The sequence below is a fragment of the Arvicola amphibius genome, chromosome 3 (genome assembly GCF_903992535.2).
Source record: "Arvicola amphibius chromosome 3, mArvAmp1.2, whole genome shotgun sequence".
NCBI classification, from domain to species: domain Eukaryota; kingdom Metazoa; phylum Chordata; class Mammalia; order Rodentia; family Cricetidae; genus Arvicola; species Arvicola amphibius.
The window spans coordinates 64,906,859-64,924,962 of NC_052049.1; the positions used below are offsets into that span (position 1 = coordinate 64,906,859).

The 18,104-nt window shown below is 39.1% G+C and overlaps 1 protein-coding gene across 1 annotated transcript in view; it reads right to left on the minus strand.

Moving 5' to 3' along the window:
* Positions 1–15,183: 15,183 nt before the first annotated feature.
* The window catches only part of Mblac2 (metallo-beta-lactamase domain containing 2), a 28,211-nt gene continuing 25,290 nt past the window's right edge, over positions 15,184–18,104 (minus strand). The window contains exon 2 of the mRNA XM_038321825.1: positions 15,184–17,077. Within this exon, the coding sequence (XP_038177753.1) occupies positions 16,692–17,077 (386 nt within the window). The 3' untranslated portion in view covers positions 15,184–16,691. The remainder of the gene's footprint in view (positions 17,078–18,104) is intronic.

The following is an 18,104-nucleotide window of genomic DNA, read 5'->3' on the forward strand; positions in this document are numbered from 1 at the left end:
GGTACCCATAAGATTGTCAGCACTCCCAACCAGCAGGAAGTAGCCTGGAAAACTATGCCCACATTCCAAAAAAGTGGATTATGGATATTTTCCTTTGTTTAGAATGTTGGTTACAAGTTGTTATAAATAATGGTCAGGATAAACGCTAAACAAAGGATATTAGATTCAGAGTTCTTGTTCTTTAAAAAAAGGGGGGGGGAGTGCTGTGGGACAATGGTCTGTATTCTGTCAATTATAATTTAAATAAACGCTGATTGGTCAGTAGCCAGGCAGGAAGTAGAGGCAGTACAACCAGGCAAGAAGTAGAGGCGGGTCAATGAGTACAGAAGATTTCTGGGAAGACGAAAGCTTATTCTGCAGTCCTGACCCAGCCACAGAAGAAGCAAGATGTGACTGCCTCACAAAATAAGGTGCTGAGCCACGTGGCTAACATAGACAAGAATAATAGGCTAATATAAGTTATAAGAGTTAATAAGAAGCCTGAGCTAATGGGCCAATCAGTTTATAACTAACTTAGGCTCTCTGTGATTTCTTTGGGACTTAACAATTGTGGGAACTGGGCAGGGCAAAAAAACTCAGTCAACAATCACCTAATTCGATGCAGGAAAAAAAAAGCCTTCAACAAAACCCAATACCCCTTCATGATAAAAGTCCTAGAGAGTTTAGGGATACAAGGGACATACCTAAACATAATATAGGTAACTTACAGCAAGCCTATAAATAACATCAAATTAAATAGACAGAAACTCAAAGTAATTCTACTAACATCAAGAACAAGACAGAGTTGTACCACTCTCTCCATATCTATTCAATTTACTACTTGAAGTTTTAGCTATAGCATTAAGACAACTGAAGGGGATTGAGGGGATACAAATTAGAAAGGAAGAAGTCAAAGTATCTTTATTTGCAAATGGTGAGATAGTATACATAAGTAGCCCCAAAAACTCTATCAGGGAACTTCCACAGCTGATAAACACTTTCAGCAAAGTTGATGGACACAAGACTACCTCAAAGAAATCAGCAGGCCTCCTGTAGCAAATGACAAATGGATTGAGAAAGAAATCATGGAAACAACACCTTTCACAATAGCCTCAAATAATCCAAAATATCTTGGGGGTAACTCTAACTAAGCAAATAAGAGACTTGTATGATTAAAAACTTCAAGTCTTTGAAGAAAAAATATTGAAGAAGTTATCAGAAGGTGAGATCTCCCATGCTTATGAATTGGTAGTGTTAATAAAGTAAAAATGGCTATCTTACCAAAAGCAATCTAAAGATTCAACTCAAGCCCCATCAAAATTCCAACGCAATTTTTTACAAACCTTGAAAGGACAAGTTTCAACTTCATATGAAAAAACAAAATATCCAGAATAGCTAAAACAATTCTGAGCAATAAAAGATCTGTGGGAGGTTTCACCATCCCTGATTGCAAGTTATAGTAACAAACACTGCATAGTATTGGCATAAAAACAGACACTTTGACCAATGTGATTTAATTAAAGACCCAGTCATAAATCCACACACCTAAAGATACCTGATTTTGATTTAAAAGAAAAAACAGAAATACACTCTGGAAAAAAGAAAGTATCATCTTCAACAAACAATGCTTGTCAAACTGTATGTCTGCATGTTGCAAGAATGCAAGCAGATCCATATCTATCACCCTGCATAAAACTCAAGTCAAGTCAATGACCTTTACATAAAACCAGACATACTAAGCCTGATAGAATAGAACATAAACACATTGGCACAGAAGACAACTTTCTATTCAGAATACTGATAGCACAAGCACGAAATTAAGAATTAATAAATGGGTCCTCATGAAACTGAAAAGCTTCTGAAAGGCCAAAGACATCATCAATTGGACAAAGATGCAGCCTAAGGAATGGGAAAAGTCTTTTGCCAACTCCACATCTGATAATGGTCTACTATTAATTCATATTAATATTAATATGAATTAATATTAATATTAATGGTTAATATTAATTCATATTAACATATGAATGACTCAAGAAACTAGATTTAAAAACCAAATAATCCATTTATAAGGTAGTACTCATATCTAAAAAGAATTCTCAGCAAAGAAACCTCAAATGACTGAGAAACACTTAAATGTTTCAATGGCTAAAGAAATCAAAATGGCTCTGAGATTCCATATTACATATTTCAGAATGGCTAAGATCAGTAACACAAGTGACAGCTCATGCTGGGGAGGATACTTAGCAAAGGAAACACTCCTCCATTGCAGGCAGGAGTATAAACCTGTACAGCCACTATGGAAATCAATATGGGGTTTCTACACAAAACTGAGAATCGATCTATCTAGAGATCCAGCTATACCACTCTTGGGCATACACCCAAAGGATGCTCCATTATAATACAAAGACAGTTGCTTATCTATGTTTATTGAGATTTTATTCATAATAGTAAGAAACTGGAAACAACCTAGATGGCTCTAAACTGAAGAATGGATAAAGGAAACAAAGAATGGGATATTGTAGTGTTGAGCTGCGGGCTGCATTCCCGCCTGGCTCCCAGCCGCCTGGCTAGCTTATGCCCTGAAATAACAACACACAAATTGTATTCTTTTAAACACTGCTAGGCCCATTAGTTCCAGCCTTTTATTGTCTAATTCTCACATCTTGATTAACCCATTTCTAATAATCTATGCAGCACCATGAAGTGGTGTCTTACCAGGAAAGATTCAGCATGTCTGACCTGGTGGCTGGCTTCATGGCAACTCTCTCAGAGAGGAGAGGTGGGGCAATTTGACTGAGCCATCTACCTCACTTCCTTTTTCCTGTTCTGTCTACTCCACCCACCTAAGGGTGGGCCTATTAAATGAGCCAAGGCAGTTTCTTTATTAACAAACACAAACAGAAGACTCTCCCACATCAGGATATTACTCAACTGTTTCAAAAAATGAGATCATGAAATTTGCAGGCAAATGGAGCTCAAAAAAATCATCCTCAATGAAGTAACCCAGACCTAGAAAGACAAACATAGTATGTATTCACTTATAAGTGGATATTATCTGTTAAGTAAATGATAATCATGCTACAATCCACAGACAGAGAGGTTAGCTAAAGAAGAGGGCTATGGGAAGGAAGCATGGATCTCCCTGGGAGGGAGAAATAGAATAGATTCTGTGGCTGGACTGCCAGTGGGTGGGAATGGAAGCAAGAGGGATGAGGTTGTCAGGGGGATGGAGGGATAGAGTGTAGGGAGAGACAGCTGAAATGGGGAGGGTTATATTCTGCTATACACATAGATATTCTGCTATACGTTTGGAGGGTTGACATGGAAACCTATTGCCATGGAAACCACCAGGATTCTGTGAGGGTGGCCCTAGTGAGGACTTCTAGTAACAGAGGATAGAGTCTGAACTGGCCATCTTCTGTAGCCAGTCAAAGCTTCCAGTGGTGGGTTGCATTACAGTTGAGTTGTTGTTCCTGTGTTGTTCCTTAAACAACTCAGAGTGATGCTAGGACAGAAAGTCACCCGCTGAAAACAGTGGGCCCTATTGCAAAGGACAATGTCCTATCAGCTCATTGAAAACAAAGAGGTTGTTGGGGGCATGGAGTCTTCACCCGTTCTAGTCTCTTTGGCATGAGAAGGTGCTCTGCAGGCTACAGAAAGAAAAACCTGTTCATCTTCCCAGCCACAAAACCCCCCACTTACAACCTATCCTTGATGGAGGAGAGTTATCTGTCTATGTTTCTTTTATTGGTTAATTAATAAAGAAAACTGTCTTGGCCCTTTAAGAGACAGAAAATTAGGTAGGTGATGTAGACAGAACAGAATTGTGGGAACAAGGAAGTAGAGTTGGGGAGACGCTTCAGGCAGTCTCCATAGTGAGTCTCCATGCTGCTCCTCTCCGAGATGGACGCAGGTTAAGATCTCTCCTGGTAAGCCACACCTTGTGGTGCTACCCGGATTACTAAATATGGGTTAAAGGAAGATGTGAGAGTTAACCAATAAGAGGCTGAAACTATGGGCCAGGCAGTGTTTTAAAAGAATACAGTTTCCGTGTAATTATTTCGGGTGTAAAGTTAGCCGGCGGCCGGGTGGCGGGACACAGCCCTGCCACTTCACACTACAGATTGGCGCCCAACGTGGGGCTAAATCCACTTAAAAACCTGAGAGGGCTTTAAATAAAGGAGAGAGAGAGAGTTTAACACAGTTTTTTGCTGTTTGCCTGGACGTGCCGTAGAGAGATTTCCTGTTTTGGCAATAGCGGCAGAGAAAAAGCTGAGTCATTTTAAAACGCGGCTTCCTGGTGCTCTGCCGCCATGACTGAGGCAGTAGCAGCTCTGGCTCTGCTCCGCCATGCTAAACTGTGCTGACCTCAGGCAGGTCTATCGTAATTACCATAATAACAGCGCAGTTAAGGTTTAGACTTGGCTGTAAACAGGCGGTACCGTATTACCTCTACCTGGCGCAACTTAAGTTTTTAAGAAGTGGTTAACCTTTTAAGAAGTGCTCCTGGATATTAAAAAATTACAGATTCACAATAGGAAAGATTCAGACATAGAAGGCCTTTAAATGGCTCACGTAGGCCTAAAAGGAAAAAAAATATAAAAAATAAAGTTAATGCCTTTAAAAAAAAGGGTAAAGTGTTTAAAGAGACAAAATAAAGTAAGTGATAGAGTAAAAATAAGCCACATAAAAATGGAAAATTCACAGAGAGTCTGGATTATGTATTTTATTGTGTTTTCTTTGAAATTTTTGACTGTAAAGGAGCTAAATACAGAGAGACATTTCATTATATGGGCTGCCAGTCTAGACCAGAATGGACATTTTAATGGTATGACTTCAGGATTTGGATCTAAGAACATGATGCTTTGGAAAAGAGTTTCTTCTTTTGTTTTCACAGAGGACGAGACTCTGTGGATTGCTTCTATCCCAATATGGTATGATAGACCACGCCCTCCTGAAAGGTTGCTGTAAACATCTTCAAAAAATTACTTCACTCAACTGCCAACTGAGAGGAACCTAGCACACAGGTTACACCATGAAAGACCTAAATAACAGCGCCCCCATTCAGCAGGAAGCAGTTTGGAGAGAAAAAAACTGCGCCCATTTTCCCAAATATTGCTTATAAATGTTCTTTTACATTTAAAGGGGGAGATGATATAAATATGAATAATTTGCATTGGTATGGATTTTAAGGTCAATTTGTTATATGTATATGTATTTCTGATCTTCATTAAGCTATTGTGATTGTGTAGTTCATTTTTAAATGTAATGTATAATTAGAAAATATAGGTTGTTAATGGATAATCATCGATAATAGTCAAGCTTATAGTCATGTTAATTAGATTTTCTAGATATATAGAGATATATTTTAGTTAAATAGGCATTCTTCATATTTTTCAAAGACTGCAGAATATGGCATTTAATGTTTTAATAACTTAGGGTTTTTCATGACTATGAGACACGTCTGCTCCTGGCAGCACCAATCTACTTCGAGAGGAAGACGGGCATCGAAGAGGCTACTTATGGAGTTTGTTAGCCATTTGGGCAAGAAACTGCTCTTGCCTGGACTGTTACATAAACTGGACACAAGGAACCCACAGAAAGAGGACTGCTGAACTTGCCTAAAGGTGAGATGGTCTTTTGGGGTTCCTGATTCATGAAAGAGTCTGCGAGACGTTCTGCAGGACACAGCAAAAAGTGACTAAACTGTCTTTGGAATTTCCTGCTTCATGAAAAAGTCTGCTGGACACTATGGGCCTGAAGGCTAAAGATGGATGCCCTAACGGTACAGAGGAACTTTGGGTGACTGTCTAGGCAGCGAGCTGTCTCTGTCATTTCTAGAGTTTGAAAGTTACAAATGACTTGTTTACTTAGGTAATATTGTATCCTTCTGGAGTCTTTGATGGAGTTAAAAAATAGATAGTTATAGCTTTCCTTAGTTATGATAAAAGATAAAATAGATTTAAATATTGTAACTGTAATTCTTGCTTGATAACTGTTTTGTTACATGTAATTTTACTATGTTAAAGCCTTTCTTTTTTGTTTAAACAGAAAAAGGGGAAATGATGGAGGAGAGTTATCTGTCTATGTTTCTTTCATTGGTTAATTAATAAAGAAAACTGCCTTGGCCCTTTAAGAGACAGAAAATTAGGTAGGTGATGTAGACAGAACAGAATTGTGGGAACAAGGAAGTAGAGTTGGGGAGACCCGCTTCAGGCAGTCTCCATAGGGAGTCTCCATGCTGCTCCTCTCTGAGATGGATGCAGGTTAAGATCTCTCCTGGTAAGCCACACCTCGTGGTGCTACCCAGATTACTAAATATGGGTTAAAGGAAGATGTGAGAGTTAACCAATAAGAGGCTGAAACTATGGGCCAGGCAGTGTTTTAAAAGAATACAGTTTCCGTGTAATTATTTCGGGTGTAAAGTTAGCCGGCGGCCGGGTGGCGGGACACAGCCCTGCCGCTTCACACTACATATCCTGCCTCCTAGAGGTGCTGGGGCAATGGTAGTACAGAATATGTAGGAGTGGCCAACCAATGTTTTGTTTAACTTGAGACCCATGCCATAAGAGGGAATCCATTTCCTACAACTGCTGGATGATCAGAAACTGGAAACTGGATAGCCCAGAGACTTAGGGTAGAACCAAACACAACTGGCAAAAATGCAAGAGAGTAAAATTAATAAAATGGTTCCTAATGATATTCTGCTATACACTTGGATGCCTTGGCCACCTATGCAGTTATCCAGTCCTGGCAGCAGATGGGAGCTGGTGCAGAAACCACAGCCAGGTATTATGCAGATCTAAACTGGAGGTTTCTAACAGGTCCCTTCCCTCGGAGACTGGGGAAATCTACAGAAGGGATGGAAAACACTGAGAGAACATGGCCCACTGAAACAACTCAGCAGGGCTCACATGGCTCCCAGACATGGATGTGGTGAGCACCGGGCCTGAATGGGTCTGCACCAGGTCCTCTATGTAAGATTATGACCATTCGTTTGGTGTTATGTGGGAGCAGCTGTATCTCTGACTCTTTTGCCTTTTGGGTTGCCTTGTCCAGCCCCAATGTGAGGGCTTTTGCCTGTCTTATCGTATCTTGTTTTGTCTTGTTTGGCTGTAGTCTCTTGGAGGCCAATGCTTTTCCGAAGAAACGGGAAGTAGATCTGAAGGAGACGGGAGGTGGGGACTATGAGGAGGGGGAACATGGAGAAACTGGTTGAGATATGTTGTATAAGAAGAATCTATTTTCCATTAGAAAAATAGCTATTACCTGTTTGCTTCTTGGGTCCATTTGTTTGGAAATCCCTTTTCTACCCTCTTACCCTGAAGTGATCTCTATCCTTGATATTGAGGTGTTTTTCTAAGATGCAGCAGAAATTAGACTCTGTTTTCTCATCCAGTTTGTTAGTCTGTCTTTTTATTAGGGGATTGAGATAATTAACATAGTTATCAGTGAAGAGTTTTTATTGATTTTTTTTTTATTTTGTGGTTGTGTTGTGGGTGTTTCCCCACCTCTTTTGATTTACTATTCCTAGACTATTTATTCACTGTGTCCTTTTGGGTGCAGTTAATCTCTTCAGACTGAAGTTTTCCTTCTAGTATCACCTCTACAGCTGGATTGGCTTATAGGACTTGCTTAAATTTGGTTTTGAAGTGGATTTTTTTAATCCATTGGTTATGATTGACAGTTTTGTTTACTATATACAGTAGCCTGGGCTAGTGTTTGTGATCTCTCAGAGCCTGTATGATAGATGTTGAGGCCTTTCTGGCTTTCAGAGTCTTCACTGAGAATTCGGGTGTTTATTCTCATGGCCTGTTTTTGTGTGTGACTTACTTTATTCTCATGGCCTGTCTTTGTGTGTCACCTGGTCTTTTTTCCATGTAGCTTTTCGTTTCCTTTCTTTGTTCTATATATTCAGTGTTTTGATTATTATTGTGGGAAATTTCTTTTCTTATCCTGTCTATTTGCTGTTCTGTAGATTTCTTGTATTTTCTTAAGTATATTTTTTAGAATGGAAAAGTTTTCTTCAATAATTTTTGTTGGGGTAGACCGAACTGAATGCTGGGAAGAAGGGCAGTGTGGCAGACGCCATGAAGCACCTGCCTGAGACTGACGCTGGTTACACTCATGACGGTAAGCCACAACCTTGTGGTAATAACCAGATTAGTAGAAATGGGTTAAAGCAAGATGTGAGAGTTAGCCAATAAGAGGCTAGAGATAACTGGCCAGGCAGTGTTTAAATGAATATAGTTTCTGTGTGGTTATTTCGGGTGTAAGCTAGCCAGGTGGTGGGATGCAGCCCACTCCTTTAGCCAGGTGGCCGGGACAAACAAGGGACCCTGCGCTCTCAGGTTTTTTGTTGTTGTTGTTGTTGTTTGGGTTTTCTTTATTTTTAAATTCTATTTCCATGTCTTGTAATGTTTTCATTATTTTTCCAAGAAGAATATATTTTGCTGTATGGGTATTTTGCCTACATGTAGAGTTATGTGCAGCACATGCATGCCTGGTGATATGGATCACTTTGAACTGAAGTTACATGTGGCTGCCATGTGGGTACGGGGGATTAAACACTTGTCTTCTAAAGGATCAGCCAGTGCCCTTAATCACTGGGCCATTGTTCGAGCCCCTGGCTTTGTTATTTTAATAAATTGTGTTTTCACAGTGTTCGTTAAGGCATTTATTCATATCCACTTTAAGGTCTGTCTGAGGGTTTCTACTGCTGTGAAAAATACACTATAGCCATATCAACTCTTACAATAGAAAAGAGTTAATTGAGGTGGCAACTTACAGTTCCAGAGGTTTAGTTAATTATCATCATGGCAAAGAACATGGCAGCATGAAGGGAGATATGGTGCTAGAGAAAAAGCTACTATATCATGATCATACAAGTAACAGGAAGTGATGTCTCACTGGGAGTAGCTTGAGCATATACTAGACCTCAAAGTCCACCTACACAGTTACACATTTCCTCCAACAAGGCCACACTTCCTCCAACAAAGCCATACCTCCTAATAGTGCCATTCCCTATGAGCGTATGGGAGCCAATTACATTCAAACTACCACAAGATCCTTGAACATATTCACAATTGTTATTCTGAAGTCCTTCTCTTGTGCTTCAGCCTAATAGTTTTTCTCAGGGCCCAATGTAATACAGTTGGTGGCTTCTGGAGTAAACATAATGTTTTAGCTATTCATGTTTTCTTTTTGCATGGGATCTAGGCATCTGGAGTTATTATGTTTGTATTCTTTCTTTGTGTACATGTCTTGTCTTTGTTGCATGGGTGTTCTGTTCTTTTGTTGCTGTTGTTCACTATGGATCCAAAGTCAGGGTGGTGGCTGTGGGGTCCCAGGTAGATAGTGTTTCTGCAGGTCAACAACACAAAGAATGGAGATAAGTTAGTAGTAGGAAGGCTCAGAAGGGCAGCAGGAAAGAGGAGGACCCTGAGTCTGCACTAAGAGGCAAAGTTCGCAAAGAATGGAAGTGTGTTTGGAGGAGGGGCTCCTACAGACAGAGAGCATCTTTATAGTTAAGAATGTATTCTGGGTCTACCCCGATATTCTAGAATAAATTAACAGGCTCTCTTATTAGAAAATACTTCTATCAAATAAGTAGCATTTCTGTTCTCAGTCTCTCCTCCTCCCTTGGATTTTCCTTCACCATAAAAAGTAGTGGTGGATCCATAGCTGCTGGTTCACCAAATACTTTATTCTGCAATAAATGCTCATACAGGCAGGGTCAGAAGCCAAAAAAGGAGGTGGCTGCTGTGGATTAGAAATAACACACATAGCCGGGCGGTGGTGGCACACGTCTTTAATCCCAGCACTCGGGAGGCAGAGGCAGGCGGATCTCTGTGAGTTCAAGGCCAACCTGGGCTATAAGAGCTAGTTCCGGGACAGTCTCCAAAAGCTACAGAAGAAACCCTGTCTCGAAAAAACAAAAAAAAAAGAAAGAAAGAACACACATGTACTACTTGTAATATCTTCTTAAATTGTTGATCAATGATTTACTTGCATTTTCTCCTCTGTGTTTCATTTTTTCCACGTATCTTTCTAGGTTCTCACTATAATTTATAAATAAAGAGTACATTTTCAACTATTCTTTATAAAAATGCTATATTTGTAACTTTATTGTTTCGTTCAGTACTGGGTAGCTTGTGAGTTTTATCTTCTATTATTTCATTTCTGATGTGGGATTCCTCTTTGTATGCTGTGAATACCATTGGTTAATAAAGAATACGTCTTGGGCCTGGCAGGGCAGAATAGAGGTTTGCGGGGAAACTAAACTGAATGCTGGGAGAAAGAGGTGGAATCAAAGAGATGCCATGTAGCCACTGCTGGGAACAGACAAGCTGGAACCTACAGCCACATGACAATACACAGATTAATAGAAACAGGTTAAATTAAGATGTAAGAGCTAGCCAATAAGAAGTTAGAGCTAATAGGCCAAGCAGTGATTTAATTAATACAGTTTCTGTGTGGTTATTTTGAGTCTGGGCATCCATGAACCAACAAGTAGACTCCTACAACACATTTCCATTTCTATGTATAATACACAGTAACAATTTATATAAGTATACTATGTATCAGTCTTTACTATATAGAAGTATTTACTATGTATAAGTTTTTATTAGGAATAAGTCTTTACTATGTGTCCATCTTTACTATGTATAAGTTTTTACTATGTATCAGTCTTCACTGTGTAAAAGTATTTACAGTATATCTGTCTTTACTGTATATCTGTCCTTACTGTGTATCCGTCTTTACCGTGTATCCATCCTTACTGTGTATACACAAGCACTGAAGGATACTGAGCTGCATAGTGTTTATTGAAACTAATGTCACAGTTACTTTTATATTTGTATGACTAAACTCCATGGTTCAGGCAACTTAAGAAAGAGTAATTAATTTGGGACTTGCAGTTCTAGAAGGTAAGTCCTACATCATCATGACAGAAATCAGGGCAACAGATAGGTAGGCATGGTGCTGGGCCAGGAGCTGAGAGATTACACCTTCATCCACAAGTACAAGGCAGAGAGAGCTAAGTAGGAAATGGTGTGGACTTTTGAAACCTCAAATCCTCCCCAGTGACACATCTCCTTTAGCAAGACCATATTTCCTAATCTTCTCAAACAGTTCTGCCAACGGGGGACCAAGTATTCAAACATATTAGCCTATGGTGTCATTCTCAATATTCCACCATATTCCATTTCCTCAAACCCTGTAGATGTGTGCCTATATCATAATGCAAAAAAGCATTTCGTTCAACTTCAAAAGTTCCCAGTCTTTCACAGTCTCAACACTGTTTAAAAGTGCAAAAAGTCTCTCCTTAGGCTCAGGGCCATCTCTTCATTCTAATCCCCTCTAAACTAAAAAAGCAAATTACATACTTCCAGCATATTATGACACAGAATACACATTCCTTTTCCAAGAGGGAGAAAAGGGGGCAGAGTGAGGAAATGCTGGATCAAAGCAAGCCTAAAACCACACAGGCAAACTCCAAATTGTGCAGTTCAATGTATGCTATCAAACATCTTAGATGGCTCTACTTTTTCAGCTTTACTGGCAGCAACACATTTTTCTCTGGTTCCGTGTTGTCTGCAGCCTGCTTTAGCAGATATCCCATAGCTCTGGTACTTCCAACATCCTGGGGTGTCCAACACAACCCAGAATTTACTTTCACAACTTCATAAAATGGACTTTCAGGGACTCCTTTCCAACTTGCCTGGCCTCAGTTGGTTCTCCTCAACTGCAGAGAAAGATTTCACAATGCCTTACTTGTATACACTATATAACTCTAAAGCCAGAACTATTTGGCCAATGTTACTAGTTGGGATGGAACCTGGCCCCCTCCTTCAATTACATTTTCATAAACTTCGATTCATTGCTTCCTACGAACACATTCCTTAGGCCCTTTACCTTCATACATTGCAGTGATAGCTGGCTGGGGTTGGCCTAGTACACACCCCCTTTATTCCATTTTGCATCCGGCCTCTCCTTAGAGCTTTCAGCACAAGCTTTAGCTCCAACGTTAGATTAATGATGATATTTTTCTTCTCAAACTGCATTAATTTGTATTTCTTTTTGCCTTGCTTGCTCTTTTTCATTGTAGAATGGCATAAGAGTATCACTCATAAGTCACAGACAGATTCTTAGGATAAGGGCAGGAAGCAAACATATTCTTTGCCAAAATACCACATGAATGGTCTCTAGCTCAGCTGCTAATAAGGGAAACCACTGGAGCTGGGCTCCCACAATCCACATTGCTCTCAGTACTATTGTCTTCCTACTTGGAAGTTCATTTACAGTGTTCAACTATTTTCTTTGTCTAAAGTTCCAACATCTTCCATATTCCTCTAAAAACAAAACACCATATGATCAGGTCTATGAGAGCAGTAGCCCACTTCCTGGTGCTAACTTCTGTCTTATATGCTTTTCTATCACTGTAACAAAACACCGTGGCCAAGGCAACTTATAAAAGAAAGCATTTAATTTGGGGCTCATGATTCCAGAGGATTAGAGTACCATAGGGTGGGGAGCCCAGCAGCAAGCAAGCAGGCAGGCGTAGTGCTGAAGTGGGGGCCAAAATCTTATATCTTGACCCACAAACAAAAGGCAGAGGAAGATAACTGGGAATGCAAGGGGCTTTTGAAATCTCAAAGCCTTCCTTCAGTGACACACCTCCTTCAACATGGTCACACCTCCTAGTCCTTCCCAAACAGTTCCACCAACTGGGAGCCAAGCATTCAAATACATGAGCCTTTAAGGGACACTGTCATCCAAAATACCACAATTAATGTGGAGAGAGAGAGAGAGAGGAGAGAGAGAGAGAGAGAGAGAGAGAGAGAGAGAGAGAGAGAGAGAGAGAGAGCATTTTAGTAGTTGATATGATAGAACCAGGTGAAACAGATTGAAGTTAGAAATATGAAGTCAGAATGTTGAGTCACAGCATGAATATGTTAGCATTTTTAAAGGAAAATCAGAATATCTTCTGTGTTTGACTCTGCATACCTGTGAGAGAAATGGGAAAGCCAAGAGAGTTGTGCTGCAGACGAAATGTTTGTGTGTTCCTCAGTTCATGTTGAAGCATATTCCACAATATGGAGACACCCGCAAGTACATACAGCCTTTATAGCTGATTCTATGAATGATTCCTTCATTAAAGGGACAACAGAGTGCCCTCTTCTCTTATGCCTTCTGATCCTTAGAATCACAGCAAGAAGGCAGCAGTGTAGGAACTATGAAATGAGCCCTCCCCGAATTTGTTGGCATCTTGACTATGGAATTGCAACCAAAAAGTTTTACTGGAGATTTCAACCAAAAACTTGAAAAAGAACCCATATTCAAAACTTGTCCCCCAATATTGGAGAGAAGGGACTAGTAGATTTAACCAGAGCAATTTATGCAATAAAATGAAGTAAAAGACATAAAAATATGAAGAAAGATACATCACCTTATATAAAATGTGTAATGGTTCACCAAAAATTTCACATAGCATCTTTTCTCTAAGATATTAAAAAGAAATTTGTTAATGGTATATAAAAAGCACCACTTGTACACTGAAATAAATGGCCACTTTAATAGTTACCACACCAAGGTTCACATACACTTATTGAAAAATTATAGGATAATTTGTGCATGTCACATTCATATTACTATCCATATAAGAACAAACACATAAGCATTTATTCAACTACATCAGCATAGCACACAAGGTTTCAGTTTGTTTTAAGCTTTTCAGTTCAAAGGAGACATTAAATAAATAAAAAAGTAAAAGTCCACAAGTTCATTATTAGCAATATAAATAAGAAAAATTATTTTGAAATGTGTAACATTTTGACAACTTTGAGTTACATTTACAATATTCTATTTCCAAAAATCATAAATCAAGGGTCACTGTCAGGGTGAAAATATATTTTTTATTTTCTAAAAATGCTATTAGAATTTGATATTACTTGAGTTATTCTTCATATATGTGACATGTTGGAAAGTAAAAATATATGTGGCCAATTCTATGGATTGTGCATGTTTAAAAGAGGGTACAGTTTGGTAGCAGACAAACCTGTGTTCAGTTACCAGCTTCGTTCCTAGTCCATGTTGTACGACACTGGTCAATTACGTCTCGGAGCTGGAACTAGGATACAAATTTAAAATGCATCATGAATACTAAATGAGTATGAATTTACTTCCATATGTTTTACATGGTAAGCAATACTGAAATATCGCCATCTTACACTGCAATATAACTGGAAAACTGAAAGATTGGGGAAATCGACAAAAATATCAGCTTATACTGAGAATTGCACTTTTAACAAATAGGGAAACATCTCATCAGGAATAAATTTTTCCTAATAAAACTTAATGCCTACTCTATCCTGATTTTAAATAAATAACTAAATTATGATAAAACAGTCAATGATTAAGGACTTTTGGCTTATTTTGTGCTGCTGATATAAAAATAATGGCTCTATTTAAGGCTTATTAAGTGATTGTAGCTGCCCTGAACCAACCTCTACTCTCAGTACTGTGTCATCAGTTGAAGCAGACCCACTATCCTGAAGGACCAGGACAGAGTACTCATGATACTCCATATCTAAGCCAATCATGGCCTCCTTTCTGACTCTAATCCAAGGTTTCCATGGTGGCATGTGACCGCTAGGTTCATCTGCCTTTAGGAATATATACATATGCAATCACATATACAATCACAAACCCATCCTTTTTATGATAAATACATGGTACTTAGAAGGAACGAGATTGCAGAAAATTAAATTTATATGGTCACAAGGAATAGGCTAGTCCACCCAGCAATTCTTGAAACCCAAGGTTCACATCTTTCCCAGCTCCCTCCAAGTCTGCTTCATAAATCCCCTTTTCAAGGGTCTCCCCTTACCCTACTTCACATCCTTCCCTATATCCTTTATATTGAAACATAATTTATATTAACTTCAACATGCCTATATTAGTTTTTGGGTTTTGTGACCTTTAACATCCAGCTATAATGTGTGAGTGGTTTTTTTCACTTTCAAACCTCCTGGCATTGTTTAGGACAGTGCTGTGTGTGTATGTGTGTGTGACCGTGTATGACTGTATGTCTGTGTATGTATGTGTGTGACTGTGTGTGTGTGTATGTCTGCACAGTGCTGTATATGTATGTGTGTGATTGTATCTGTCTGTCTGCATGTGTGTGTAACTATATGTCTGTGTGTGTGCACTCACACTTGTGTGTGTGCGTACTCACACTTGTGCATATGTGTGTAACTATATGTCTGTGTGTGTGTGCACTCACACTTGTGCATGTGTGCGTACTGAAAGAATAAAACAACTAAAGACCCTGGGTGTGTGCAGGATAAAAAAGTTGAGTAACCTGGCAGAAACAAGAACTGCTGTTTTTTCCTAATATTAAATGATCTGATTTCCAAAAGTCGATCCATTTGGTCTAGAATATCAACAATAAAATGTTAATAATAAAAAATGTAGTGGGAAACTGTTTTAAAAACTTTTATGAAATACTCCAAAAGGCTTTTTAATAGGTCATTATTAAAAGCACCAAACCCAAACATTTTACCTAGTGTTGCTGAACAGTGGCTTAATGTTTTTTATGACATATGAACATAGACTTGTTTTCATTCATGACAAAGAATACTGAGCAGAAACAGGTGTTGTGAATCAGGATAAGAAGGCCATTTGCTCTCATCAATACATAATACATACACTGCAACTAATTTAAAAATTCTTCTGTGGTACGTAAACATGTTACATCAATCAAAAGAATGGTTTACATTAAGAAGTCATAGATATCGGGAATTATTTTGGTACTGTAAAACATGACACAATACTGAAATTGCTATTTAGCCAGAAAAATTGTTTATAATAGATATTAATACTAAAATAGGATATAATAAAAAATTATTCTCAATGTATATATTTTCAAATTTGCCTGACAGTGTCCTTTCAGAAACCTGACAATCTGAAGTTAGGTTACATACATTGAATTTCACTTTCATGACGGAAAATATTACTTACACAATAACAACAAACAGTAGTGTTTTACTGAAGCACTCTGCAATTTATATTTAAAGCTTTGCAATACAACAAAAACCCATTGTACTATTCATAAGTTAAATTATAGAGCACAATATGTCTTATAGAAAGAATAGGAAAAATAAACAAGGAGGCATAAAATTCAGGATTACAAACATGGGATGTTTTAGCTGTCATTCTAAATGCTAATTTATATTGAGTTCTACTTTATTTTTGAACTCAAGAAACTTTATCTTTAAATAAAATACGGAAATAAAACCAAGTGTGAAGTGCAAGCATAGAACTACATTTGATTCCTCTAGGCACCTGAGAAGCGCACTGAGGAGGAGCAAGGGCAAGCCTGGTGCTGCCCTGAGGGAGTGCATCCTTGCTGCCCACATCGCTGCCCACATCACTCCCCAGCATTCCCAGAGCAAACACTCTGGAACAGCAGCGCTGGCCAATCACAAGCTCACGTAAGCGGCTTTTTCCTTGCAAAAAAGAAAAGGATACAAAGCGAAGACTGCTTTTCTTTATTTTTGTTTCCCCATTTTTAATCCTTTTTTTCTCTAATATACAACATGGTTATATAAAAGCACTTCTTGAAATGCTCACGAGTAACCATTTTAAACAACACAAGGGAACTGGGTTAATTTACACAGTTAATGCAAACAAATAAATCAGTACAGATACTAAGGTGAGGTCCTAGAATTTGTTATACGGAGGGCTAAACTTGCAAGCGACCTCATGGCAAAAGTAGACACTTTGTGGCATATCCCAGCTTTTGAAATATAGTTAGAAGCTAAACGAAAAAGCCTTTCAGCACCAAAGGTGTTGAAGTGCCCAGGAAGCACCTTCTCCACAAGACCTGTGTCCACTAACTCTATGAGACGTTCACAAGTTCCAATATAGTCACTTATCCTGCTGTACGGGAGCCAGTCAATCAGTGATCCGTCATACACCACATCGCCACTGAAGAGAACCTTCCGGTCTTTGTCATGTAAGCAAATACTGCCTCTGGAGTGGCCTGGCATGTGCATAACAGTGAGCTGTCTGTCACCAAGGTTGATCACATCCCCTACAATTAGAAACAGAAGTTACCAATAAATATATCACACGATAGTTGACTTGAATCATTGAAAAAAAACAGAAGAGCTCTTTCCCATCTTCCTCTTGGAGAGGCAGCTTCGCTTCTCCCCTCTCCCCTTTCTCTTCTCCTCCTTCTCTCTCTCTCTCTCTCTCTCTCTCTTCTCTAAGTAAAAAATGTCTGCTTTAAAAAAAAAAAACAGAAGAGCATTAAATAGGCTTCAAGGAAACTGATGACATTGGGTTTACTTTCCTTCCACAAAGACTGTTTCTGCATGCACGCAAACACGGCTTGTGCGCGCATGCGTGCGTGCGTGAGTGTGTGTGTGTGTGTGTGTGTGTGTGTGTGTGTGTGTGTGTGTGGTGTGTGCACATGTGTGGTGTGTGTGTGGTCTATGTTCATGCCTGCAAATGTGTGTGGAGGCCAGAGTTAGATGTATCTTTATTGTATATTTATTTCACACTTATTTTTGAGACTGAACCTGGAGTTCACTAATTGGACAAGAATAGCAGGCAATGCACTCCAGAGATCCCATTGTTTCTGCCTCTTACATTACGTCAGGTTTATTCCACAGCTGTTAGGAATCAAACACAGGTCTCCATGCTTGCATGGCAAGCCCTGAGTGGGCCACTCTCCGGCTCCCAGTACTGTGCTTCTTAATGCTAATTTAAAATAGGTAGCCTTGGGGCTGGAGCAACAGCTCAGAGGTTAAGAACACTGCTGCTCTTCCTTCTGGGTGACTCAGGTTCAGCTCTCAGCAACTATGCCCATCAGTTCCAGCTACAATGAGATCCCCACCTCCGACCTCCATGAGCATCTGCACTCGCATGAACATACTCACATGCAGACACCTACACATAATTTAAAAAGATAAAACAAAAAACTCTTAAAGTATAAGTGGTCTTTATTTCACTTCTGTTGTTTTATAGACCAGTATTTGACAGATTAGCTTTTGCCCAAGTAACTAATATCAGATGCTACCTCTACGAGTTATTAAAACAAAATTTTAAAAATGATT